Below are 27,862 nucleotides of genomic sequence, written 5' to 3'. Positions count from 1 at the left end.
AAAATGAAAAAAGATGAGGTTGGGCGCGAGGTTCATGCCTATAATCCCAGCACTTCGGGAGGCTGAGGCAGGCGGATCACTTAAGGTCAGGAGTATGACACCAGCCTGGCTAACATGGTGAGAGCCCATCTCTACTAAAAATCCAAAAATTAGCCAGGCTTGGTGGCACACACCTGTAGTCCCAGATACCAGGGAGGCTGAGACAGGAGAACTGCTTGAACTCGGGAGGTAGAGGTTGCAGTGAGCCAAGGTCCCGTCACTGGACTCCAGCCTGGGCGAGTGAGACTCCTGTCTCAAAGAAGAAAAAAAAAAAAATTAGAGAGGTAAAATACAAATGAGGTTGAAAGAGGAGAATAAAGAGCAGAGTGTGAGGCAGAGCCAGGATGGCCAATGGAAGGGCTTCGGCTGGCAACCATGGGATGAGGCACGCGGTTCTCTGGAATCAGATGGGGGTACACCACACAGGGACGTGTGCCTCGTGTTCCTATGCAGCTCAGTTCAACTGCGGTGCTTCTGTGTTCGCCTAGTGCTTCCCACAGGCAAAATTACACATAAGTTCACATTACGCTCAGAGCATGCTAGCAGAACTGCCCCTCTGCCAAGGGCGCTGACTTGGCCCTCTCCTCAACCCTAGACCGCAGGTATGCTTCTGTCCCGATTTCTACCACCTGCGAAGCTCTAGCACTGCTCCCTCCAAAGTGATCCTTCTTTAAAGGGAAAGGATATGGATCAGTGTATCAAGCTAAGGAAGTAGATACAGGTGGTTTATTTTCAGTTGCCAAGTAGGTCACCTGGAAAGGGCTCATGGTCTAGGCAAACTGTGTCAGCCACTATCTACCAAGAATGAACAAGCCCTGCCACTTCCACCTCCCAAGTCTCAAGAGTAAAAATTCTTTTCGACTTTGTGATCAGAAAGAAGCAAGCCCAATATGCAAGATTTTTCCACCATTTGTCCAAAGACAAACACTTTTGTACCAATCTTTATGTATTATTTATTCACACATTTGATAAAAATGTCACAGTTAGGAGTGAAATCATTACAATGACATGAGTAACTGTACAGACCCCAAGTGCAGAATCAAATTGCTGTAAGTCAGAACATGGAGCAACCGCAACTCCGTTGCACCTGTGCATGTGTGCACACACACGGATGGACACACACACACATTCTCTCTCTTATGCACACATCCATCCACATCCCAACAATTGCAGGTGCTAAGTTTGGACACAACCCAGGCACTCTGCCCTGGCTAGTCAGGTCCTGGGGAAAAGACAGAAGTAATGAATGAAAAGCAGCTGGAACTGCTCGATGCATTTCTCTTCTCTTCCAGCAATGAGCAGAGAAGGCAAGACACACACTGGGGCAGCCGCTTCCTTGGCACAAAAATGAACAGTCAACAAGAAGGTCAAGGAAGCGTTTAAGTTAGTCTCAGGTTTAAATCACTTTTCAACACCACAAAACAGTAGCAAGCAGGGGGAAAAAAAAAAAAAAAAAACTCTGGCCATCAAGACTCCAGAAAAAAGGGAGGAAGGAGGATTTAAAACTTGATCCCTATTATCCTAACAAATTGCAGCATGACCATCAGCGAAACCAGCTCGGTAAAACTGACAGCATCGGACTGTGACCTTATCTGAACAGTGTAGTTCACTTTTATTTTGGCTCTGAAGAGAGAAAAACTTTTTAGAGGAACATAATGGTAACATAAACCAAATCTCCACTGTATTAGTATCTGTGGCAAGATTACATCTATGCATTCACACAGCTTGTCTATAGATCTGAGAGCTCCAAGGGAGTGGCCCAGCCCCCATTCCTCCGCCTTTAGCCTTCTGAAAAGAACAAGTCAAACCTGAAATGTGAAAAATAATACCTGAATCAAATTCGTGTTTTCTATACAATGGGACTAAGGTAGAATCCTCAATTCCTCAACTGCTTCTGTTTGAAAAAAAAGTTAAAACATTTTTAAACTAAATTTAAATGTGATGTTTTGAGCATCAAAAAGCTACTATGTAAAAGGATTAGTCTCCCAGTGTTCTTGGTAAGTGGGGAAGGTTAGGAAGGAGGCAATGATCCAATGAATACAGAAGAACTGGCCAATTCAAAGGAAACTTGCTCTGGATAAGGTGAATCAATAGGTGCTATTGTGCAGGCAGGGAGGGAAATTTCTTGGTACAAATTTCATGTCCCTGGCCAGGTATGGCCCAGGAGTTCAAGACCAGCCTGGGAAACAGAGTGAAACTCCATCTCTACTTAAAACAAAAAAAAAATTAATAATAACTTCATGTCCCTAGAGATAAGCAAGGTGCGGACAAGGCACTTAACACAACCAAGTATCGTTCACACCTATTCACAACATGATTCTTACCAAGAGCACTCCCAGTGGCCCCTCATCTGAGAGACTCAACTGGCCAACTACGCTTTCCAGGTGGACCTGCAGAACTGAAGGAAATCCAAAGCGCTGCACAATCGATGGTGGGATTTGGAATGTCAGCAGAGGAAACTACTCAGAGAAGCAAATGGAGGTCATCCCCTTCTGGCCTGAGGTTAGCAGTTTGTTCCAGATTAGCTCAATGAGACACCGAATTTCAAAAGAGTTGGCCTGAGAATATGACAACACTCCCACAAATGTAGCCTTCTTCTGTTTTGATAAGAGCAATAAGGGCTCTGAATGAAATGGGGTATCAGTTATTGAATTTTCTTGCACTGAAGTTACAGCAGACGCCTTCTAATACATGTGGCATGTCCCCTTTCTGGAGCAGAGTGATAAAGGACTGAGACAGGGCTAGAAGCGCCTGTCCCTTCTTATCCCAAAGCCTGTCAGGCATACTCAATCTGAGCAGGGCCACAGCTGCCCTCGTTCTTTCGCTCAGAGGACTGGCTGGTGGCCTTGGCTTCACTACTCATTTCCAGAGGTTTAGCCGAGATGTAGTCCTTTACTTTAATCTCCATATTCTTGGCTTTCAGAGTGGCCATGTGCAGCTTCTCCAGGAAATCTGGCATGCCTGTCAGGAAACGAGAATCAGGTTAAGCTGACACACAAACCAACAGTAGGCTCGAAATTAGAAGATCCTATTTCTTTGATGGTAGGGAACTAGTTCTTCCTTATAAAGATCACAACCTGATTGATAGCCTGTGAACAGCTGCCTCCCAGAATGTGTTCCCAAACCATGATCTTTGCTCCTTCTTTGAAAGGGGGTACTAATCAGCCCACTTACATCCCAAAAAGGATCTTTTAATCTAAATATCACTCATCAGTGGCATGGCTGAAATACCTGCCAATTTTATTTAGATAAATGTCAAACAGAAATACCTGATCTTCTCTCTATTCTCCCCCTGAAGCATGTAAGGAGCTGCCTATAGAGAACCAGAAGAAAGAAAATCACAAGGATGCTTTCTCAGACAAGAAGGTGGAAGGGAAAGCTGCAGTTACAGCCATGATGTGTAACTTTGTTAAGACAAACGCCCCTTTCCCCAGGTGACTGCCTTATAATCACCATATTTTCTATGTCAGATCTTATGGCCTTCAACTATTCAAGAAGCAAATACAAATACGTCAATCTACACAGTCCATATTTAAGGCATTGAAGCAAATGTTTTTAAAGCTCTCCTCTGGATACAAGTTCCTTTCTGGGACGCTGTAATTCTCATCCCTTCAATCCCCACCTGGAGTCTCTGGTATCTTCATAGTAATTCAAGAACGAACCAGAAAAGGGTTGGGCGCGGTGGCTCACGCCTGTAATCCCAGCACTTTGGGAGGCTGAGGTGGGTGGATCACTTGAGGTCAGGGGTTCGAGACCAGCTTGGCCAACATGATGAAACCCTCCCTCTACTAAAAATACAAAAATTAGCCAGGCGTGGTTGGGGCACCTGTAATCCCAGCTACTGAGGAGCCCAAGGCAGGAGAATCGCTTGAACCTGGGAGGTGGAGGTTGCAGTGACCCGAGATCATGCTGCTGCACTCCAGCCTAGGCGACAGTGAGAGAGACTGTCTCTGGGGAAAAATTTAAAAAAAAGGAACCAGAAGAGACATTTTATTTCCCCAATAGGAAATAGAGAAAAACAAAATGCTCAACCCAGCTTCCAGGCCCTGTATACTTGCCCTTACTTACCACTGGAAACCATCCAACTAACACAGTAGCGAGGAAACACCGTTTGGGGATTGTCACTGTATGTCAGTAAGTAGTCAAAGCCATTCTGGAAAAGAAAAACAGCAAAAATGAAGATCCCTGAATCACCCACCACGACCTCCATATCCAGTACCACAGAGTAACTGTGATCTGATTCTGGAGCAGGCGGTGTCATTTTCTTTTTTCACCCTGTGCAGTTAACACTGAAGGCCTGAGAGACTATCCACAGAAAGGCCTCCTTGCAATGTTGACCTTGGGCCAGCTTGACTCCCACTCAACAGTCAGCTGATAAGGGTGGCTCCCTGTGGGTAGACTACGCTAACAACGTCGTTTATGCTTAACACAGGCTTTGCTTTTAGGGGTTTGGAATTCCGGTATGTGCTAAGCAGACAGCACTAAGTGACCAGCTCCCAAGAAAAACTTTGCGTGTTAGGCTGGCCATGGTGGCTCACGCCTATAACACCAGCACTCTGGGAGGCCGAGGCAGGTGGATCACCTGAGGTCAAGAGTTCAAGACAAGCCTGGCCAACATGGTGAAACCCCGTCTCTACCAAAAATACAAAAAGTAGCCCGCCACAGTGGTACACACCTGTAGTCCCAGCTACTCGGGAGGCTGAGGAACAAGAATTGCTTGAACCTGGGAGGCAGAGGTTGCAGTGAGCCAAGATCAAGCCACTGCACTCCAGCCTGGGCAACAGAGCGAGACTCTGTCTCAAAAAAAAAAAAAAAAAAAAAAAATTGGGTGTTGGCTGGGCATGGTGGCTCATGCCTTATCATTCCAGCACTTTGGGAGCCCAAGGCAGGCAGATTACTTGAGGGAGTTCGAGACCAGCCTGGCCAGCACAGTGAAATCCCATCTCTACTAAAAGTTAAAAAAAATTAGCTGGGTGTGGTGGGACGCGCCTGTAATCCCAGTTACTTGGGAGTCTGAGGCAGGAGAATCGTTTGAACCGGGAGGCAGAGGCTGCACTGAACAGATGAGGTTGCAGTGAGCACAGATTGAGCCACTGCACTCCAGCCTGGGTGACAGAGCAAGACCTTTTTTTCTTTTTTTTTTTTTGAGATGGAGTTTCGCTCTTGTTGCCCAGGCTGGAGCGCAACGGCGCAATCTCGGCTCACCACAACCTCCACCTCCCGGGTTCAAGCGATTCTCCTGCCTCGGCCTCCCGAGTAGCTGAGATTACAGGCTGAGATAAAACAATTTGGTCCATGAGTTGATAACTGGAGCTGGAGACGGATACATAGGGTTCATTATACTCTTCTACTTCTGTATCTTTTGTATGTATTTCAAATTTTCCATGATAAAAACCCCCTACCTTGGCTCAAAGATCTAATTCCCATTTGGCAAATCCAAACGCAGCTACATGGTTTTTGAGTACCCTCAGTACATAGTCAATGCAATTTATACTTCTCCCTAACTTCTACCTTCCTTTCTAAGCATGTGAGTCTCTGAGTGCATACCTGGCTCATTTCTATCTTTGTTTTTGTTTGAATCATGTCTTCTAACCCCAGTGCCCTTCCTGCTTTCCTCTCTCTATCGTCTCCATTTTTTTTTTTTTTTTTACAAGGACCAACTCAAGTCCTTGAGTATAAATAAAACAACTTGATGAGAATAAGAAAACTACACTAAAGAACACAGTCTATATAGCTCTAAATCAAACACAAGCAATAGGGAGAAACAAAGCCATTATAAAGTGAAGTGGAACTAAAACCAGAAGCTACTAGCATCAATATCTATACTCTCAATGGAGATTTAGTTTAAAAAGATCAAAAATAAACACAAAACACATCATTAGGCTGAAATAAGTACTCTTTTCAAATAAAGTCACAGAATTTTTTTTTTTTTGAGATGGAGTCTCGCTCTGCTGCCCAGGCTGGAGTGCAGTGGCCGGATCTCAGCTCACTGCAAGCTCCGCCTCCCAGGTTCACACCATTCTCCTGCCTCAGCCTCCCGAGTAGCTGGGACTACAGGCGCCCGCCACCTCGCCCGGCTAGTTTTCTGTATTTTTTAGTAGAGACGGGGTTTCACCGTGTCAGCCAGGATGGTCTCGATCTCCTGACCTCGTGATCCGCCCGTCTCGGCCTCCCAAAGTGCTGGGATTACAGGCTTGAGCCACAGCGCCCGGCCAAAGTCACAGAATTATAAAGAAGGCACACAGCAGAATCCAACCTTCCCATTTCTCTGGCAAGGAAGCAGAAATCCAGAGAAGTTTCCATCCAGTGCTCTGCCCACTGTGGTGAAATGCTGACAGAAGGTACTCATTCTAGTTCCTGAAGAATGCTGCTGATACAGGCTAACGCGTCAGTGGTTATGATTATTTTAACTGTCTCTCAGATACGAGAGAACCAATGGATTGCCACTACCTTGTCCTTGGGGATCTTCCAGGTACATCACCTACATCGGGAGTTCCCAAAAAATGGTTCCTAGACCAGTAGCATCAGACTCCCCTGAGAACTGCTCCTGGGCCACACCCCCTCCTCCCTAGTTCAGATAAGACATCCCTTGAGAATATTCCACAGCCATGACATATTATTTCTGGGATGAGGTAAAACTCACCTCATCAAATGACTTGTGGGGACGGATAACCATTTGGGACTCATATGATCTGACCCTGACGAATTCTGGAGACTCTGGCACACTCGGATGCTCCACAGCACTGGTAAGGAGGAAAGGAGAAGCAAACTCTTAGTAATGTCTATATATAAAACAACAGGGGAGCTGAGTTAAGGAGAAGGCCTAAAAAGCTGGCTCTGATTTTTTTAAATACACAAAACAAAGGAGTCACTAAGACGAATAAATACAAACTAAGTTCTAAAAATGAAGTGAAGGCCAGACGTGGTGGCTCATGCCTATAATCCCAACACTGGGAGGCCAAGACAGGAAGATCACTTGAGGCCAGGAGTCCAAGACCAGCCTGGACCACACTGTGAAACCCTGCCTCTAAAATAAACAAATGAATTAATTAAAAATGAAGTGAGTTCCTTTGGTAATTTATGACTCACTAGGCTGTGGGTCAAAAACAACAGCACTTCTTTTAATTACCAACATTAAAGAACCCAAAAACAGTTTAACTAAAAGCTTGTATCTCTCCATTCTTCCTAGACAGTCAGAGCCCCCTCATCTTCCAGCTGGATGGAAGGGGCACTGGCTGCAGGGAAGCCTGTGGGAGACTCATCAGGGCACTAAGAATATGCAAACTCAGGTACATAGGAATGAGGGCCACAGCTAAAGGAACTCGGCAAGAGTCACAGGCAGCCATACGTACCGCGACACCAACACCATCATGTTGTTTTCCTGATCCACACTATACCGCCGAACATACACATAATCCCGTGAGTACATTGGATACTAAAGAAATGGAGGGGCAGGATTAGTGTTCTGCATCACACATACCTGGACAGAAATAAAATCAGAAGTAAAAATACTCACAGGAAAATGGGTTACCCAGTGAAGAACCTCGGAACCACTAACCACGTCCCTCTCAATCACCTCCAGCTTGATCACCAGGGCATCCCATTTTTTTCTATACTCTGTGTCCAGCTGTAGAAAGAGAAAAGACCATGAAGACCCAAGAAGACCCAAAACAAAAATGCAGAAAGCTTTCCACATGCTTTGGTTTCTGATCCAGTAACCTTATTACAAGGAGAGGGTAATCTGACCTCACAGAGTGCCAGAGTGTGAGAGACATGGCTGTTTACTACAGATGATTCTTTCAAAATCACTTTATACAGGCTAATGTCATTACACTGAATGTGAATCTTAAAAAGATAAACCAAGGAAAAGTGTAACAAAATATTTTAACAGACACATCTGGGAAAAATAATATATAGTGATATGAATGTATAAGGGTAAGATAATTCTAAAAAGTTTTAAACAACAAAAAGTCCAAAAGTGGTAGTAGACACCTCACACACACAAAAATGCAAGTAGCACATTTTTTTAAACTTCTGGCATCACTAGTAACTGAAGAATTTCAAATTAAGACAGATATACCATATACATAAAACCAACAAAAATTCACTACAAATTAACAAGATCCAGGGCCTCAGGGAAAGTGCACTGGCACGTTAGAGTGAATGTTATAACCAACGAAGTAGTTATCGGAAGTCTGGCAAAACAAATGAAAATTCCAGAAAGAAAAAATTTTTCTTTTAGAACTCTGGGCGATCCCACCTCCCTGCTTCATTTTTAAAAACATCTTCCCCTACAAGGAGGAAAGCAGTCTTTGAACAGATACTCTTCATCTTTATGAAATAAACATTGGGCCAGCACAGTGGCTCACACCTGTAACCCCAGCACTTTGGGAGGCCAAGGCAGGAGGATCACTTGGGCCCAGGAGCTCAAGCCCAGCCTAGGAGACAAAGGGAGAACCTGTCTCTAGGAAAAAAAATTTTTAATTAGCCAAGTGTGGTGGCGCATGCCTGCAGGCCTGGAAGCTGAGGCGGGAGGATCACTTAGGTCCAGGAAGCAAAGGCTGCAGCAAGACACGGTCACACCACTGCACTCCAGCCTGGGTGACACAGCAGGACCCCGTCTCAGGGAGAGGAAAGAAAGAAGAAATTTCCACTGTGGAAATGTTCTTGATTTGAGGTTAAAGAGATGCGACAACTAAATATAATCCTGACTATATCTGTACTGAAGCGGAAAATGCTATAAAGGACATTACTGACTCAACTGATAAAACTGGAATACAAACAGAAGACTATGTGAAGTGTTGCATCAGTGTTAAATTTACTGATTTCAATAATGGTGTCATGGTTACTTAAGAAAATATGGCATATGGCTAGTTTTAGGAAACACACACTGGAAGAATTTACGAATAAAGGGCTATGATGTATGTAACTTACTCTCAAGTTGTTTGGGGGAAAAAACAATAAAGCCTCATAAAAATACATTAAAGTATTCATATCCATTCCTCTGTCTGATATTCCCAACAGTCCTGTGAGAGGGTAAAACTGATCTCATCCCCATGGGCCAGATAAAGAAAGTCTAAGTCAAATGTGTACCTAAACGCTATGCAATGTGGGATGACAGGTAGATAGGTAGATAGATGGATGTATTGAAGCCAATGTCACCTGAGTCAGATAAATTACTCATGTAGACAGTAGCAACTGATATGCCAGGAGGCTCCAAATCTGGAGAGAAAAATTAACTCACCTGAACATTGAAGAACTGCCGAGGTGTCACATCTGTGTAAGTTCCAAAAACTAGAATGACAAGAAAGAATAAGAGATGCTTGCCATACTCCAGTCACTTGCCTTGTTTCTATCACCTAGCGGCGTTTCAGTTCTAAAGTACTAAGAGATCTTAAAGGCAGGCTCAGAAACTACAAGTCATAGTGGGGCAACAAAGAAAGACAAGGGTGATCTAAGCAAAGACAACACTGAGACATCTGTCATCTGCGAGAAGAAAAACAATAAACAAAAAACCATGGCAAATTTTCTGAGAAACAACCAGAACAGTTTAGAGAAGTATGAAGAACAGAAGTCCCAGGCACCTGGGCAACTATGGAACCCAAAAGATAGCCAAACTGGGCTCACCTCGGTACTGGTAAAGGTGGGTGCCTGTAATTGGGCGCCGCCACAGCTTAAAGTGTTTCTTATCCATCACCATTTCCCAAGGTTGCTCTTTGCCCTCTGAATCTTCATTCCCTTCTGTTTGGGCTTTTGGTTCTGGAGGGTGGTGCTGGACTCCAGAGCTCTGAAACATATTTGACATTTCTTCTAACCGCTTCATCTCATTAATGGATCTGGAAAGGGGAAAAAGAGCCATGGTGAGGTGGTTAGTCAGCCCTGTGAAATGAAGTGTCCACAAAAAGGCCTGTGCAAGAAGGTTATACAGTAAACCACAGTATGTAGTATATAAACGAGACACAGTATAGTGAATAAAAACTGAGTTCCTGAGTTTGAATCTTAGTCCAATGCTCACTAACTAGATTATTTAACCAGTTCCTATTTCTAAATCTATAAAATGGAAATAGTAATAGTACCTATCTCGAGGTTGGCTATAAAGATTCCAAACAAAGTATCAAGTACTGCAGGGCACGATGGCTCATGCCTGTAATACTCAGCACTTTGGGAGGCCGAGGAGGGTGAATCATGAGGTCAGGAGCTCGAAACCAGCCTGATCAACATGGTGAAACCCCATCTCTACTAAAAATATAAAAATTAGCCGGGCATGGTGGCGCACACCTGTAATCCCAGCTATTCAGGAGGTTAAGGCAGGAGAATTGCTTGACCCTAGGAAGCAGAGGTTGCAGTGAGCCGAGATCACACTACTGCAGTAAGCTGGGCGACAAAGTGAGACTCTATCTCAAAAAAAAAAAAAAACAATGGAAAAAAAGTAAGTGTCAAGTGCTTAATATCTATGGCCAGGCACACAGGCTCACTCCTGTAGTCCCAGCACTTTGGGAGGCCAAGGCAGAAGGATTGCTTGAGGCCAGGTTCAAGACTAGCCTGGGAAACACAGTGAGACCCTATCTCTCAGAAAAAATTTTAAAAATTAGGCAAGCATAGTGGCACGTGCCTGTACTCGAAGCTATAGGCTGAGGTGGGAAGATCACTTGAGCCCAGGAGTTTGAGGCTATAGTGAGCTACAATTCTGCCACTGTACTCCAGTCTGGGCGATACAGTAAGACTCTGTCTTTTTTTTTTTGCTTGATTTTTTGAGACAGAGTCTCACTCTGTGACCCAGGCTGGAGTACAGTGCCGTGATATGGGCTTACTGCAACCTCCACCTCCCGGGTTCAAGCGATTCTCCTGCCTCAGCCTCCCGAGTAGCTGGGATTACAGGCACGTGCTACCACACCCGGCTGATTGTTTGTATTTTTAGTAGAGATGGGGTTTCACTGTGTTAGCCAGGATGGTCTCAATCTCCTGACCTCATGATCCGCCCACCTAGGCCTCCCAAAGTGCTAGGATTACAGGTGTGAACCACCGCGTCCAGCGACTCTGTCTCTTAAAAACTAAAATAGGCCAGGCGTGGTGGCTCACGCCTGTAATTCCAACACTTTGGGAAGTTGAGGCAGGCGATCATCGGAGGTCGGGAGTTTAAGACCAGCCTAACTAACATGGAGAAACCCTGTCTCTACTAAAAACACAAAATTAGCTGGGCATGGTGGCACATACCTGTAACCCCAGCTACTCAGGAGACTGAGGGAGGAGAATCACTTGAACACAGGAGGCGGAGGTTGCAGTGAGCCAAGATCGTGCCATTGCATTCTAGCCTGGATGACAAGAGCAAAACTCCATCTCAAAATAAAATAAAATTAAGTTAAAATAAAATAAAGCCAGGCATGGTGGCTCATGCCTGTAATCCCAGACTTTGGGAATCCGAGGTGGGTGGATCACCTGAGGTCAGGAGTTCGAGACCAGCCTGGTCAACATGGTGAAACTCCATCTCTACTAACAATACAAAAATTAGCTGGGCATGGTGGTGGATGCCTGTAATCCCAGCTACTCGGGAGGCTGAGGCAGGAGAATCACTTGAACCCAGGAGGCTGAAGTTGCAGTGAGCCAAGATCGCACCACTGCATTCCAGCCTGGGCAACAGAGTGAGACTGCATCTCTAAAATAAATAAAAAATAAAATAAAGTGTTATCTGGCACATAAGTAGCCCTCAAATGTTAACTATGAAGGTTTATGGTTTTAAAATGTCAATTGATATCTTTTGTCCGTTTTTTATCAGGTTGTCTTATTATAAGTATATATATTTTTCCCCTTTGTTTTTAAATTGATATATTCACATACCATAAGATACATTCTTTTACAGTGTACAATTCTGTACTTGTAGTATATTCACAAGGTTGTACAACCATCACCCCTATCTAATTCCAGACATTTTTATCATCCCCAAAAGAAACCTCTATCCATCATTAGTCACTTCCCTTTCCTGCCTCCTCCCAGTCCTAGACAGCCATAATCTACTTTCTGTCTCTATGGAGTTGTCAATTCTGGATATTTCAAGTAAATGGAATCATATGATATGTAACTTTTTGTGTCTGGCTTCTTTCACTTAGCATATTTTCAAGTTCAGCCATGCTATACTTTATTCCTTTTAATAGCTGAGTAATATTCCATTGTATGGATAGATCCCATTTTGTTTACCCATTCATCAAATAAAATTTGTTTCCACTTTCTGGCTATTATAATACTGCTGGCCAGATGCAGTGGCTCACGCCTATAATCCTAGCACTTCGGGAGGCCAAGGCAGGTGGATCACTCTGAGGTCAGGAGTTTGAGACCCAGCCTGGGTCTCAAAACCCTGTCTCTACTAAAAATACAAAAATTAGCCAGGTGTGATGGCGGGAGCCTGGAATCCAAGCTACTTGGGAGGCTGAGGCAGGAGAATCGTTTGAACCCAGGAGGCGGAGGTTGCAGTGAGCCAAGATTGTACCACTTCACTCCAGTCCAGGCAAAAAGGCAAAACTGTCAAAAAAACAAACAAACAAAAAGAATACTGCTATGGACATTTGTGTACAAATCTTCATATAGACATGTTTTCAATTCTCTTGGGTAGATTCCTAGGAGAAAATTTGCTGCGTCATGGTAATTATGTTTAACTTTTTAAGCAACTGCCAAACTGTTTTCCAAACAACTGCACTATTTTATATTCACATCAGCAATGTTTGAGGATTCCAACTGCTCCACACCCTTGGTTCCAATTGCCCCACTTGTTATTGTCCATCTTTCTTATTCCAGCCATCTTAGTGGGTGTGAAATGGTATCTCATTGCATCTTGACTGGTATTTCCCTAACCTTTTCACGTGCTTATACTATTCTTGATAGTATCCTTTGATGCATAAAAGTTTTTAATTTTGATGTTTTTCTCTTTGATTGCTTATGTTTTTGGTGATATAGCTAAGAGACCATTGCCTAATCCAAGGTCATAAGAACTTATGCCTATATTTTCTTCTAAGAGTTTTATAATTTCAGCTTACATTAGGTCTTTACCCCATTTTGAGTTAATGTTTGTGTATGATAATGACGTAGGAGTCTAAACTCATTCTCTTGCATCTGCTTCTCCAGGTGACCCAGTGCCATTTGTCAAAAAGACTATTCCTTCCCCAGTGAACTGTCCTGGCGCCCTTGTTGAAAACTGACCAAAAATGTACAGGTTTATTTCTAGACCCTCAATTTTATTCTAACAATCTAGATGCCTATCCTTATGCCACTACCACAGTGTCATTACTGTAGCTTTGTAGTAAGTTTTGAAATTGGGAACAGTGAGTCCTCCAAACTTTGTTTTCTTTTTTCAAGACTGTTTTGGCTATTCTGAGTTCTTTTCATTTCCATAAGAGTATCAGAATTGGCTTGCCAATTTCTGCAAAATTACCTAGGATTTGGATAAGGACTACACTGAATTTGTAGATCACTTTAAGTGGTATTGCCATCTTAGCAATATTAAGTGTTCTAATCCATGAACACAGGATGTCTTTCCATTTATTTATGTCTTTTTAAGTTTCTTCCAATGATGTTTTGTTGTTTTTATTTTTTTATTTATTTTTTATTTTTTTATTTTTTTTGAGACAGAGTCTCGCTCTGTTGCCCAGGCTGGAGTGCAGTGGCGCAATCTCGGCTCGCTGCAAGCTCCGCCTCCCGGGTTCACGCCATTCTCCTGCCTCAGCCTCCTGAGTAGCTGGGACTACAGGCGCCCGCCACCGCGCCCGGCTAATTTTTTGTATTTTTAGTAGAAACGGGGTTTCACCGTGGTCTCGATCTCCTGACCTTGTGATCCGCCCGCCTCGGCCTCCCAAAGTGCTGGGATTACAGGCGTGAGCCACCGCGCCCGGCCTTGTTGTTTTTAGTGTTACAGTTTTAGTCATACACTTTTGTTAAATTTATTCCTATGTATTTATTCCTTTTGACGCTACTGTAAATGAAATTGTTCTTAATTTTATTTTCAGATTGTTCACTGTTAGTGTACATAAATATGACTTCCGTGTATTGATCTTGCATCCTGCAAACTTGCTGAACTCATTTATCAGCTCTAATAGTTTTCTGTGGATTCCTTACTATTTTCTATATATGATCATCAGCTGCAGAGATAGTTTTATTTCTTCCTTTCCAATCTAAATGACTTTCATTTCCTTATGTTACCTGATTTCATTGGTTATGACCTCCAGTACAACATTGAACAGAAGTGGTGAGAGCAGAATCCTCATCTTGTTCCTGATCTTAGGGGAAAAGCACTAAGTCTTTTGCCATTAACTACATTGTTAGCTATGTTTTTTGTAGATGCCTTTTATCAGCTGCAAGAAATTTCCTTCTATCCCCAGTCTGCTGAGTGTTTTCTTTTTTAATCACAAAAGGAGGCTGGAATTCGTCAAATACTTTTTGTGTTTATTCAGATGATCACGTAGTTTTTGTCCTTTTTTCTATTAATATGGTGTAATAAATTGATTTTTGTATGAAGAACCAGCCTTAGGTTCCTTACATATAAATCCTACTTTTCATGGCATATAATCCATTTCATATATTGCTGAGTTCAGTTTGTTAGTATTTTGTTCAGGACTATGAAAAGTTGTGTGGTTTTGTTTGTTCTGAGCCCAGGCTAGAGTGCAGTGGCATAATCACAGCTCCCTACAGCCATAACTTCCCAAGCTCAGGTGATTCTCCCACGTCAGCTTCCCAAGTAGCTGGGATTACAGACAAGCACCACCATATGCAGCTAATTTGTTTTCTGTATTTTTAATAGAGATGGGGTTGCACCATGTTGCCCAGGCTGGTGTTGAACTTCTGGGCTCAAGTGATCCACTAGCCTGGGCCTCCCAAAGTGCTGGGATTACAGGCGGGATTCACCGGCTGCAAAAAGTTTTAAAACATGAAAAACACCACCATATATTGTACTATCACTATGTATCATTAATGGGTATATACATATGTATAAAAACATAGGGAATTATATACAACAAATTGGGATAATGGTGACATCTTGGAGAAAAATAAGAATACAACTGGAAAAGGGTACAGATGAAGCCTAAGTATACTTGTAATGTCTTATTTCTTAAAATAGCTGTATTTGTAACACTCGTGTTATTATTTAAACTTTTTTTATATATCTGAAACATTTTATAATAATAATTTTTTAAAATTTGGCTTGCATTTTTCTCATAACCTCTTTTTTTTGAGACAAAGTCTCACTATGTTGCCTAAACTGGCCTCAAACTCCTGGGCTTAAGAGATTCTTTCACTTCAGCCTCCCAAGTAGCTGGGACAATAGGTGTGTGCTACCATACCCAGCTTCTCCATGCCCCCCACTTCACCCTACCCCCTGCAACCTTTAAAGAAAGGTTACAGATAAGAAACAAAAATTGCTGGCTGGCTGTCTGTCTTTACACTCTATTGCAATTCAAGACTGAAGAAGACCCAAATTACTGCTACACTGTCTGAAATGCCTTTTCACTCTTCAAGCTTCAAAAAACCACAAGGGTAACTGCTAGGCAGAGTTAACCATATATACTGATTTGTATTCCTTTACACAGGCATATTACACTATAATGGATCTATCTTTATATCTGCTTTCCTTACTAAACTATAAATTCCTAAATAGCCCAGAATCAGTCTTCTTCATATTTGTAGTTCCAGCTCCCAGCATGTCCTGGTAAACATTACATGTCCTGGTAAACATTACATGAATAAATTTAGTAAATTAAAAAAAATAATAAAATGAAAATAGGCTTCAATAATCCAAATTTTAATTACAAGATTGCATTAAGGCCGGGCACAGTGGTTCACACCTCTAATCCCCAGCACTTTGCAAGGCTAAGGTGGGCAGATCACTTGAGCCCAGGACTTCAAGACTAGCCTGGGCAACACGCAAAACTCCACCTCTACAAAAAAAAAAAAATTACAACAATTAGCTGGGTGTAGTGGCATGCAACTGCAGTCCCAGCTACTGAGGAGGCTAAGGTTGGAGAATCACCTGAGACCAGGAGGTCGGGGCTGTAGTGAGCCAAAATCACATCACTGCACTCCAGCCTGGGCAACAGAGTAAGACTCTTTTTTTTTTTTTTTTTGTCTTTTTTTTTTTTTTTTTTTTTTTCCTTTTTGTGGAGAACGGGGTCTCGCTATATTACCCAGACAGGTCTCGAACTCCTGGGCTCAAGCTATCCTCCCGCCTCTGCCTCCCTGAGAGCTGGGATTACAGGCGTGAGCCACTGCGCCCGGCAACTCTTTTTAAAAAAAAAAAAGGTCAGGTGCAATGGCTCACGCCTGTAATCCCAGCTACTCAGCAGGATGAGGCACAAGAATCTCTCGAACCCGGGAGGTGGAGGTTGCAGTGAGTCGAGATCGTGTCACTGCACTCCAGCCTGGGTGAGAGTAAATTGTCTTAAAAAAAAAAAAAAAAAAGGCCGGGCGCGGTGGCTCACGCCTGTAATCCCAGCGCTTTGGGAGGCCGAGGCGGGCGGATCACAAGGTCAGGAGATCGAGACCACAGTGAAACCCCGTCTCTACTAAAAATACAAAAAATTAGCCGGGCGCGGTTGTGGGCGCCTGTAGTCCCAGCTACTCGGGAGGCTGAGGCAGGAGAATGGCGTGAACCCGGGAGGCGGAGCTTGCAGTGAGCTGAGATCGCGCCACTGCACTCCAGCCTGGGCGACAGAGCGAGACTCCGTCTCAAAAAAAAAAAAAAAAAAAAAAATTTTTTTTTTTCACTGCCCAAGCTGGCCTCGAATTCCTGGGCTCAAGTGATCCTCCAGCCTCCCAAGCACAGGCACATGCCACACCACCTGGCCCAAGTATCATTCTTGCCACATAATAAAGGGGAGCATGTTTCTACTAGTGGAATGTCTTACTAAAACATCAGAGGCTCATAAAAGAATTATATAGTTAATAAAGTTTTAAGAAAATTATTAACTACAGGCAACATTTTTTCATGGCCTTCCAAGAATCAAGGTGGTTCCGAGTATCTGATCCACTGCTTAATCAAGCTCTCCTATATAATTAAAGGTTGCTAGGTGGCTTTGACTAAAATTATGAAGAGGGACGGAAATGTCTTATGGAGACACAGTATGAATGCTAGAGCAAGACTGCTTCACAAAAATGTAAACGATCAAGTTATTTTGTTCCAAGGTTTAGGAATCCCTGAAGGGTCTGAACTTATAAATGCTAACATGACAAGACCCAATTAACATACAGGAGCACAAAGTCACTCAGTATCATACATGTGGAGAAAAGGAAAGCCTCTCATGACACATCTCTTTAGCCTGCTGTGCCAAATCTTGTTTGGATGGGATGGCTGGCTAAACCTTCACATCTTAAGAGACTTAACAGAGGAAAGAAGGACAAAAGAGATTATTCCCAAAATAGTAAAATCAGCAGACTAGAAAAAGGATCAAGAAAAGAGAGACCATGTCTTTCTTTCTCCAAAACGAAAATCATTTCAATATCTGAAAAACGCTGGACTGAAAGCTATAGAAACTGAAGGCATACAACCATGAAAACAAAGTAAGTGCAACAATGGTTCATCTTGGGGTCCTGCCCCCAGCATGGAGTTTGGTATAAAGCTCCAAAATTACTTAAATGAAGCCATCGCTACAATTAGGAATTTCAGTAAGACAACAGCCTCACTTCACATAATCCTCCTCCTCCTCAAATTCCAAGTTATTGTCAAAGGTAGGGTCTACTGATATGGGACACACCTAGAAATAAAAGACATAGGAGTCAGGCGCAGTGGCTTATGCCTGTAATCCCAGCACTTTGGGAGGCCAAGGCAGGCGGATCACTTGAGATCAGGAGTTGGAGATCAGCCCGGCCAACATGGTGAAACCCTGTCTCTTCTAAAAATACACACACACAAAATTAGCTGGGTGTGGTGGGGCACGCCTGTAGTCCCAGCTACTTGGGAGGCAGAGGCAGGAGAACTGCTTGAAACCAGGAGGTGGGTGCTACAGTGGACCGAGATCATGCCACTGCACTCCAGCCTAGGCAACAGAGCAAGACTCCATCCTCCACCAAAAAAAGACATAGGGCCAGGCGCCTGGCTCAGCCCTTTGTAAGGCCAAGGTGTGAGGATTACCTGAGGTCAGGAGTTCAAGACCAGCCTGGCCAACATGGTGAAACCCTGTCTCTACTAAAAATACAAAAATTAAACAGGCGTGGTGGTGCCCCCGCTGTAGACCCAGCTACTGGGGAGGCTGAGACACGAGAATAGCTGGAACCAGGGAGGCGGAGATTGCAGTGAGGCGAGATCACACCACTGCACTCCAGCCTGGGTAACAGAATAAGATTATATCTCAAGAAAAAAAGAAAGGCCGGGCGCGGTGGCTCACGCCTGTAATCCCAGCACTTTGGGAGGCCGAGACGGGCGGATCACAAGGTCAGGAGATCGAGACCATCCTGGCTAACACGGTGAAACCCTGTCTCTACTAAAAAATACAAAAAAAAAAAAAAAAAAAAACTAGCCGGGCGAGGTGGCGGGCGCCTGTAGTCCCAGCTACTCGGGAGGCTGAGGCAGGAGAATGGCGTAAACCCGGGAGGCGGAGCTTGCAGTGAGCTGAGATCCGGCCACTGCACTCCAGCCTGGGCGACAGAGCAAGACTCTGTCTCAAAAAAAAAAAAAGAAAAAGAAAAAAAGAAAGAGTCCAGGCGCAGTGTCTCATGCCTGTAATCCTAACTCTGGGAGGCCGAGGCAGGCAGATCACGAGGTCAGGAGTTGGAGACCAGCCTGGCCAACACGGTGAAACCCCATCTCTATTAAAGATACAAAAAATTAGCCGGGTGTGGTGGCAGGCACCTGTAATCCCAGCTACTCGGGAGTCTGAGGCAGGAGAATCGCTTGAACCTGGGAGGTGGAGGTTGCAGTGAGCCGAGATCACACCAATGCACTGCAGCCTGGGTGACAGAGCAAGACTCTGTCTGGGAATGGGGCGGGAGGGGAGCGGAGGGGAGGGCAGGGCAAGGCAGGACATCAATTAGCTCACTGCAGTTCTGGGGCAACTAGTTAATGGTAAAATAATGAAGACCACCTCAAAAAATTGAGGTCTAATTTTACGCAGCTCTGAAGATCTAACAAGGGGTTTAAGGGTTTACCAGTAAGATATCCCGAAGTGACAATGGCTAAAAAAAAAAAAAAGTTTCTTTAAGAAAAAAGGACTTTATGTTGATCATTTATCTAGTAAATAACACACTGAAGTTTAACGTATCCGGAATGCCCTGAAAGACAGAAAAGAGAAAATGGCCAATTTTCTTTATGCAACTTTAATGGCACTTATTTACTCAAATTTCTGGAGCAATGAACTGTAACTTTTAAAAAACTATGAGGAGGTTAATGGAACATTTTCCCCTAGCCTTTCATTTCTTAACATCCTTCCTCTCTTTGTTCCTGTAACTTTTTTTTTTAACTGTTCCAAAGCAATCAAAAATATGACTACTGTATTTTTCCATTAGATTTGCCCTGGAATCACAGAATGCCAGCTAGCACCAAAAACAGCAATCCCAAGATTTTTTTGTTGATTGTTTAATTTAAAACAACTGGGTACTAGAGCAAGTATTAAAAGATCTGATTTCTACATCTGACCATAGGAGTCAGTCAAAATCACTTCTCAAATTTTCTAGCTGTTGCTTGATTAATAAGACGCTATTTGGTAAGATGTTCTTAAGCACAAAAGACGAGAAGGCAAAGTTATGCTTTGTCATTCTGAATAGGACTCAAATAACATAAGGAAAACACATGCCACTTTAAGGCACACGTTCAAAAAGACACCCTGCACATTCCACCCGCTTAACCAAAACAGCAATGTCAGAATTAGTTTGTGCCAGGACAAGTTGGTACAGAATCAACACAGATAAGCCAAAGGCTGTGATTTAGGGGCCACGTGACAATCATGCTCTTCTTCCATTAACAATGAAGAAATGCACTTGAGACACACTCCAACTGTGCTCCATCATGGAAGCTACCCAAAAATCACCTCACTAGAACAAACGAAATCCAAGATGTTCTAAGCTAGCTATGACAACCGCAGCAGTGCTTACTTTAAAGCAAATAGAATACTTAAACACAAAGCAAATAAATTAACCTGTACCCAGAATATTTTAACAAAATATAAACATGACAAGCTACCAAAACAAAGACCTAAGGAACCACTGTGCAATCAAGATGTAGTTGTTGAATAGCATATTTGCCTTCCTATCACATTAACAAATATTTTAAAAAGAAAAAAATCCTCAAGATGAACAATATGATCAAATTTTAATTATATGAAAAACCAAATTCAAGCATGAACTGAACAATGAAATGTTAAATGAGGGCCTTTACTACAATGACCCTAAGGAGGGTCAAAGTGCAGCTTGAAAGTGTTCTGGAGTTCATCTGAACTCCTGAAATTCCAAAGCTGGTTAACTCAGAGCAGTCCCTCTTTAGCAGCTGGATTAGAACCAAGAGTATTTCAATTGCCTCCAGGTTTCAGGGACAGTCTGACCAGAGGAAAATAGAATGAATACTTCTGGCTCAGTCATGAACTGGTCTGATCTCTCTGCCATGGTAAGTAGCGACTAACTCAAATGCTTACTATGTTCATTTCCTATCTTTTTTCCCCACTAACTCTGTTCAGCACTGCTAAACAGAGGCTCCAGGATCTATTAACACCATCCGTAAAAATGCATAAAATAAGCCAAACAGTGTCATCTACTACGTAAGCCCCAACACTATTCAATCCCACCCCCAGACTCTCCTTTCCTCTCTTTCATACCCAGTAGCCTTTTTCTGGTCTTTCTCCTCTTTTACTCCAGCAATTCCAATTGGAGATTTTCCTCTCAAGCTTAACTGTGGAACACAGATATTTCATCATCAAAAATGAAAATTCCAAGTTAATGATAATTTTTCACCTTAAAATTTTTATTCCCATTCTTTTATTTCTCACACCCAAGAGACTTTGATTATAACCAAAAGCCAAGTAGCAAAAGAATACTAATAGAAACTAGGCAAAATACATATCACGCTTTGATAGCTTAACTGTTTTTGCGAATAAGATTGTTTACGGTTATGATTTTAAGTTGCATTTATAAAAGTTATCTTTCCTGCTAGGAAAAGTATTCCCAGTTCTTAAGATAGACTTCCATTTACCCACAATTCATAGTGTGGCACAAATAGCTGCCTGGCATCTGGGTGTTACACCTCCCACACAGGCCATGGTATAAACTTTATTGCGGTTATTTCCATTTTTAACCTAACAAAAAATGTGGAATAACAGGTTGTTTCCCTGTGGAGGAAATATCAAGAATAAACAGGCGGGTGTGGAATCTGCGGAGGGAGGGGATTGTCTCTGGTTCCCGAAATCACAGCTTGAGTTTAGAGGCAAAGTGCTTTCTGTGCAGGGAGGGCACAGTTTAAGAATATCGGTTGCAAAGAAAATACAGACACAAGGTAAACCAAGAGCCAAAGCAAAGTTTCCCCATGACGTTACCTGGAAACTATAGTCTCAGAACTACAGATTAACAAATGTAATCAATGGCACTGGGCTTTTCAGTTCTGATGACGACAGCGTGACTTCAGAGTCTAATGGGACACTATTCCCAAAGTTCTGGTTAACGTCGCAAAACTCTGACCTAATTCTTACAGGTTCAAATGTCTGGGCTGCTGGTTTGTGTAACCTGGACAAAATCCCTTCCAGGCTCTCATTCTGCCACGAGTCACGAATGACAGAGGGCTCTCCTGGCATTTCTCACAGGCCTGAGTCCCATCTGGATCGAAGTCATTTTGCAAACAGCAGCCCACCACCCTCTGGCCAAATTTAAAATCTGTTTTGAATTTGCACCTTTTTGCGTGTGTTAAAGATTACGTGAACAAGGGCCTCCATGCCTTCGGTATCTAATCTATTTCTACAACGTTGTTTCTTTACTGCCTTGCTCGCCCCACTCGGTCTCCCTCCTACACACCAGCCCCCACTTTCAGTTCTATTTTATAACCCGACAAATCAAATTGACACATAGAGGCAAACAACGACGCGGTTCGCTCAAGCAGGTTCCACCGACTGCACCGCCAATTAAAACATCACGGGGTAAACAGGGGCCCCCGACCACAGGGCAGGCCCCGGGGTTCACAAGTCCCCCCATCCCGCGGCCCAGAACCAGCTCGCCGCAGCGCCCACCTCTGCAGCTCCTCCTCCTGGATCCTCTCCTCGTCCCACACGAACACGCCGGCGAACGCCGCCATCAAGGCAGAGGCATGGCCAGGACGGCCGTGCAGCCGGCGCCAGAGGCGGCCGAGAAGGACGCGGCGTGAGCGCTCGGAGTAGAGGCGGCCGTAGAGCTGCGCGATCTGCTGCGCGCGCCGCACGCGCAGGCCCGTGACGAAGCGGCACTGATTGGCCAGAAGCGCCAGCAGGCTCCCGCCCCGCGCCCCCGCCAGCCAGGCGGCCAGCAGCCTCCGCGGGAACATGCCGCCTCCCGCGGGGCCCGCCACGAGTCCCGGGGCGCGAGGAACCAGCCCGGGCGGGCGCAGACGGTGGTCCGCAGCGTCCCCCTAACTGGCCGGCCACGAACCCGTCTCACGGTCCAGCGGCCAGGAGCCGCCGCTCATCTCTCTCTGCGGCCACCGCTGAGGAAGCGTCCCCTCTGAGGGGAGAGTCGGTCATGGCAGCAGACGCCGGGATGGCTCCGCGACCGCTACGCCAGGCCCTCCTGGGCTCGGGCCGCAGACCAGTCGGCCCTCTGGCTCCTCAGCGACCTCCGGCGGGCGCCGGAGGCCGGGATGCGGGGCGCGCGGCAGAGAGGAGACGGACAGCTCAGGCCGGGCAGCAGGCAGACTCCCGCGCGTTCCGCGACTGCCACACGCGCCGCCCGCGCGCACTCTACCCTGTCTCCGCCGCCTGGGCCCTGATTGGGCGCGACCTGGACTCTCGGGTGCTTATTGGCGTCGCCAAGTGCTCGTCACTGCCCTCTCCCGCCCTTGCATGCAACGCGCGGAGTCCGCCTGCTAGCAAGGTAGGTGGCCCGGCAGCCAGAGCCGTCAAGGGCGCCTTGGAGAGTGACCCTCGGACCCCGCCGCCATCTTCCGGTCGTCCCAGTCCCGCCCCGCAGAGAAACCCGGCCGGGTTCCTGTTAGAATCCTGTCAGGTGTTCACCTGTGTTAAGAGGCGGGGGCGCCCGCCCCGTTCTCTTAGTAGAGTGCGGGGTGGGGCGGGGCTCCGCGTGTCTCTGCAGGGGCTGGGGGCTCCCGGTGGTTACCGCCATTTCAGAATTACAGCTCAGACGGTGAAGGAGGTCTGACCTAACCAACTCCGTCTTGCTTCTCTCCTTGTTCATTCCTGCCTGAGCTTCTGTGAACTAATTTTGGGAGGAACTTAGTTTATAGTTTAAAACAAAGAGGATAACAGTCCTTTCCCAAAACAAATCTCCTTCTTGTCTGGAAACTGGACTGCCGTTGTAGGACTAGTAAATTAGCCATAAGACTAGAAATTTCGGTTTAGGAGACATGCAGCTGGAGGCCACAAGATTATGATCCTCCTTAAACTGCTCTTAACATCAGTGCTTGAGGTATTTTGCTGAACCCGCACTTGATGGATCCTGGCACCACCCAGGTGGATAAACTGACTTATCTGACCTTGTGGCCCCCACCCAGGGACCAACTCAGTGCAAGAGAACAGCTTCAATTCCCTATGATTTCATCTCCGACCCAACCAGTCAACACTCTGGACTTACTGGCCTTCCCCCACCCACCAAATTATCCTTAAAAACTCTGATCCCCGAATGCTCAGGGAGACTGATTTGAGTAATGTTGAAACTCCAGTCTCATAGTGGGCTTTGCGTGAATTACTCTTTATTGCAGTTCCCCTGGCTTGATAAATCGGCTCTGTCTAGGCAGTGGGCAAAATGAACCCATTGTATGGTTACAAAGTTGGGGGTTCATCTGGGATAGCCCTTGTGGCTACCTGTCCATGATTCGATAGCTCCCCCTCTGGTGACAGATCCAGAGGCCAGCCTAAGCGGCCACATAGTTCTCTTGGACTAGGGGCTGACTCTGGCACTGTCTCTGCCAGTGGGGCGCTGCTAGCCCAATGTGCATGAACTTAATTGCAATGGAGAAATAGTCTTGGGGAGACATCCCATAACTGTAGCCCTATCACAGGATGTCTGTAGCTCCATGGTGGGCGATGTAGCCAGGTCATGGAGTGTCTGTAGTTATAGCCCCATCATGGGGTCTCAGGTTGGTGAGTATCCTAGATGCTGCCAATGCCTCCTTCCTTTTCCAGACTGATTCTGTAGCCGCATGGTGGGGTGTCTGTAGCTCCACCATGGGGTGTCTGTCTCAGTTTGGCTCCTGGGGCATCTCAGTTGGCTCTCCTTAACTAAGTAGGAAGAGTCTTGGTTCAGGAGACTTCTCAATCAGGAAGATTTCAGGGAGATTTATCAGATGGAGAATAGGAGGATAATTTGGAAGGGATACTCTTGGAGTTCTTGGTTAGGGATCTTAATTTGGAAGGCCTTGTATGACTCATCTTTCTGTGTGTGTGTGTACATATGGAGGGGATCTCTGAAGGAATTGCTGATGGAAATCCAGCAGGCCTAACTTGGAGAACACACCTTATTTATCTGGTCACATTCAGTGAGACCTGAAAGAAGTTTAACAGGCCTGATTCAAGGTGACTGCTCAGAGACCACCCATTGAATTCATGATCCGAGGTCACCCCTCCGCACTCTGAGTAGATCAAAGATGGCAGGGACCAACAGGAAAAATTTGAGCCTTGCCAAGTCAATGTTGGGTGCTGAACGAGGTGACTCGTGTTTGTTTTGTTATGTGTATTTTGCTTCTATTGGGATGGAAAATGTGAATTTGGCTCCCCATGCAGCCTATTGGGCAGCATCTTGCAAAATTGAGAATCTTTAGTGTATGGTTCCATAAAACAGAAAAGGGTGATCTTCTTTTATAAAGTGGCTTGACCCCCACAACTGTGGCACAGTGAGCAGGATCATCTGTTCTGGAAGCTGCAGAGAAAGGGAACCTGGAAACCTAGTATGCTGACAGAAAGAGTAAGAAATTCTTACCACCCAAGTTTCTGCTGTGTGTGTGTGTGTGTATAAATGGTAAATATCACTGTTTGTCTTCTCTGCTAGGGTTTAAGAGAAAAAAGGTATTTGTGAGACTGTTTTTAGGCTGTAGCAAATTTGGTGCACTTTGTGCTAGGAATTTATCTTTCTGCAATGGAGAGAAGGGTACCACAGGATAGAATGTGGGTTTAGGACTTCCATAAGCCCACTTTTCAAGCCAGCCCTGCAGGCTGGTCAGTTCCAAACTTCGCTGCAGGTCCCTGAAACCAATACCAGATGAAATTTCTCTGTCTTGTTTTGTGTCCTTAAGAGCTTAACCTCGTGTCCATGTGGGGATACATTCTCTTGGTCTCCACCATTCAGAGAACAGGAAATTTAGGGTTCATGTCATAGCCTTAAAAATTAACTTGAGCAGCCGGGTGCGGTGGCTCAAGCCTGTAATCCCAGCACTTTGGGAGGCCGAGACGGGCGGATCACGAGATCAGAAGATCGAGACCTTCCTGGCTAACATGGTGAAACCCCGTCTCTACTAAAAAAATACAAAAAAACTAGCCGGGCGAGGTGGCAGGCGCCTGTAGTCCCAGCTACTCGGGAGGCTGAGGCAGGAGAATGGCATGAACCTGGGAGGCGGAGCTTGCAGTGAGCCGAGATCCTGCCACTGCACTCCAGCCTGGGTGACAGAGCGAGACTCCGTCTCAAAAAAAAAAAAAAAAAATTAACTTGAGCAGTTAAAAGCCTTTGCAAGTTTGAAATTGGCTGCTGTAGACTGCTCCTGGTAAAAGCAGTAGAAACTGCTCAGTGCTGTGTAGCTCAGTTAACTAAGGCTTCATCTTTTGACATTATTGACCTGTGTTCAATTCTTGGCTTCGGGAATGATGCCTTTCTGATTTGTTACTTGTGTAACTTTGCCAGTTATTGAGATTTTACCCGCCATGGCTGGTTTCTGATTTCCTGTCTTGACTGTCTTGAATTTTCCTTTCTCTGAACTACCCTTAGAGAAATTCTAAATCTTGTAAAACAAAACACTGCTCGCCATCTCTTTGAAGCACCTTATGCATCCATGGTTAAATTATAACCTCAGTTAAAACTTACAAATTTCATGTGGAAAGTTACCTGTGGTAGAATTCAAAAGCCAGAAATATTGGCTGTCCTGGCTACAGTCTGGTAATAAGAGATTTTAAAAGATTTTTTTCTTTTTTCTGAAATGGAGTCTTGCTCGGTCGCCAGGCAGGAGTGCAGTGGCACAATATTGTGTCCGAAATTGGTGGGTTCTTGCTCTCACTGATTTAAAGAATGAAGCCACGGACCCTCATGGTGAGTGTTACAGTTCTTAAAGATGGTGTGTCCAGAGTTTGTTCCTTCAGATGTTCAGATGTGTCTGGAGCTTCTTCCTTCTGGTGGGTTCATGGTCTTACTGTCAGGAATGAAGCTGCAGACCTCTGTGGTGAGTGTTACAGCTCTTAAAGGTAGCATGTCTGGAGTTGTTCGTTCTTCCCGATGGGTTCGTGGTCTCACCGGCTTCAGGAATGAGGCTGCAGACCTTCACAATGAGTGTTAACAGCTCATAAAGGCAGCGTGGACCCAAAGAGTGAGCAGCAGCAAGCTTTATTTCAAAGAGCAAAAATATAAAGCTTCCACACTGTGGAAGGGCACCCAAGGGGGTTGCTGCTGGCTGGCTCTGGCAGCCTGCTTTTATTTCCTTATCTGGCCCCACCCACATCCTGCTGATTGGTCCATTTTACAGAGAGCTGATTGGTCCATTTTGGCAGAGTGCTGATTGGTGCGTTTACAATCCTTGAGCTAAACACAGAGTCACAGAGTGCTAGTTAGCTAGATGCAGAGTTAGCTAGCTACAGAGTACCAATTGATGTATTTACAAACCTTGAGCTAGATACAGAGTGCTGATTGGTGTATTTACAAACCCTGAGCTAGACACAGAGTGCTGATTGGTGCATTTACAATCCTTGAGCTAAACACAGAGTCACAGAGTGCTAGTCCTCCAGTTCTCCACTAGGTTAGCTAGATACAGAGTACCAACTGGTGTATTCACAAACTTTGAGCTAGACACAGAGTCCTGATTGGTGCATTTACAATCCTTGAGCTAGACACAGTCACAGAGTGCTAGTCCTCCAAGTCTCCACTAGGTTAGCTAGATACAGAGTACAAATTGATGTATTCACAAACCCTGAGCTAGACACAGAGTGCTGATTGGTATATTTACAAACCCTGAGTTAGACACAGAGTGCTGATTGGTACATATACAATCCTCCTGCTAGATATAAAAGTTCTCCAAGTCCCCATCCAGTTCAGGAGACCAGCTGGCTTCACCCAGTGGATCCTACACTAGGGCTGCAGGCCGAGCTGCCCGCCAGCCCCGAGCCACGCCTGCACTCCTCAGCCCTTGGGCTGTGGATGGGACCGGGCGCCAGGGAGCAGGGGGCGGTGCCCACTGGGGAGGCTCAGGCCGCGCTGGAGCCCACCGCAGTCGGGGAGCTCAGACATGGCCGGCTGTAGGTCCTGAGCCCTGCCCCGCGGGGAGGCAGCTAGGGCCCTGCGAGAATTTGAGTGCAGCACTGGCCAGCAGGCACTGCTGAGGGACCGGGCGCAACCTCCGCAGCTGCTGGCCCAGGTGCTAAGCCCCTCACTGCCCTGGGCCCGTGGCACCAGCTGGCGGCTCCGTGTGGGGGGCCTGCTGAGCCTGAGCCCGCTGGAACTCACACTGGCCCGCCAGCGCAGCCCCGGTTTGGCG

General features: G+C 45.2%; 1 protein-coding gene across 2 annotated transcripts; it reads right to left on the bottom strand.

Annotated features, from left to right (window-relative positions):
* Positions 1-967: 967 nt before the first annotated feature.
* LOC105490030 (StAR related lipid transfer domain containing 7) lies at positions 968-22,504 on the bottom strand. Of its 2 annotated transcripts, XM_071077353.1 has the most exons (9): positions 22,215-22,350; positions 11,254-11,351; positions 9,667-9,875; positions 9,284-9,333; positions 7,556-7,666; positions 7,392-7,474; positions 6,683-6,782; positions 4,108-4,192; positions 968-3,000 (listed from the first exon to the last, which is right to left on the bottom strand). In XM_071077353.1, the coding sequence occupies exons 3-9, from the start codon at positions 9,860-9,862 to the stop codon at positions 2,816-2,818; spliced, it is 810 nt and encodes a 269-aa protein (XP_070933454.1). In that variant the 5' UTR covers positions 9,863-9,875; positions 11,254-11,351; positions 22,215-22,350; the 3' UTR covers positions 968-2,815. The 2 variants fall into 2 exon arrangements, with proteins under 2 accessions (XP_070933454.1, XP_011753549.2); XM_011755247.2 differs by lacking the exon at positions 11,254-11,351 and having other exon boundaries at positions 22,215-22,504.
* Positions 22,505-27,862: the final 5,358 nt, after the last annotated feature.

Source organism: Macaca nemestrina, chromosome 13 (genome assembly GCF_043159975.1).
Source record: "Macaca nemestrina isolate mMacNem1 chromosome 13, mMacNem.hap1, whole genome shotgun sequence".
Classification (NCBI taxonomy): domain Eukaryota; kingdom Metazoa; phylum Chordata; class Mammalia; order Primates; family Cercopithecidae; genus Macaca; species Macaca nemestrina.
Note: the sequence above shows the minus strand (reverse complement) of the source record. Positions and strands in the feature narration are given on the sequence as shown.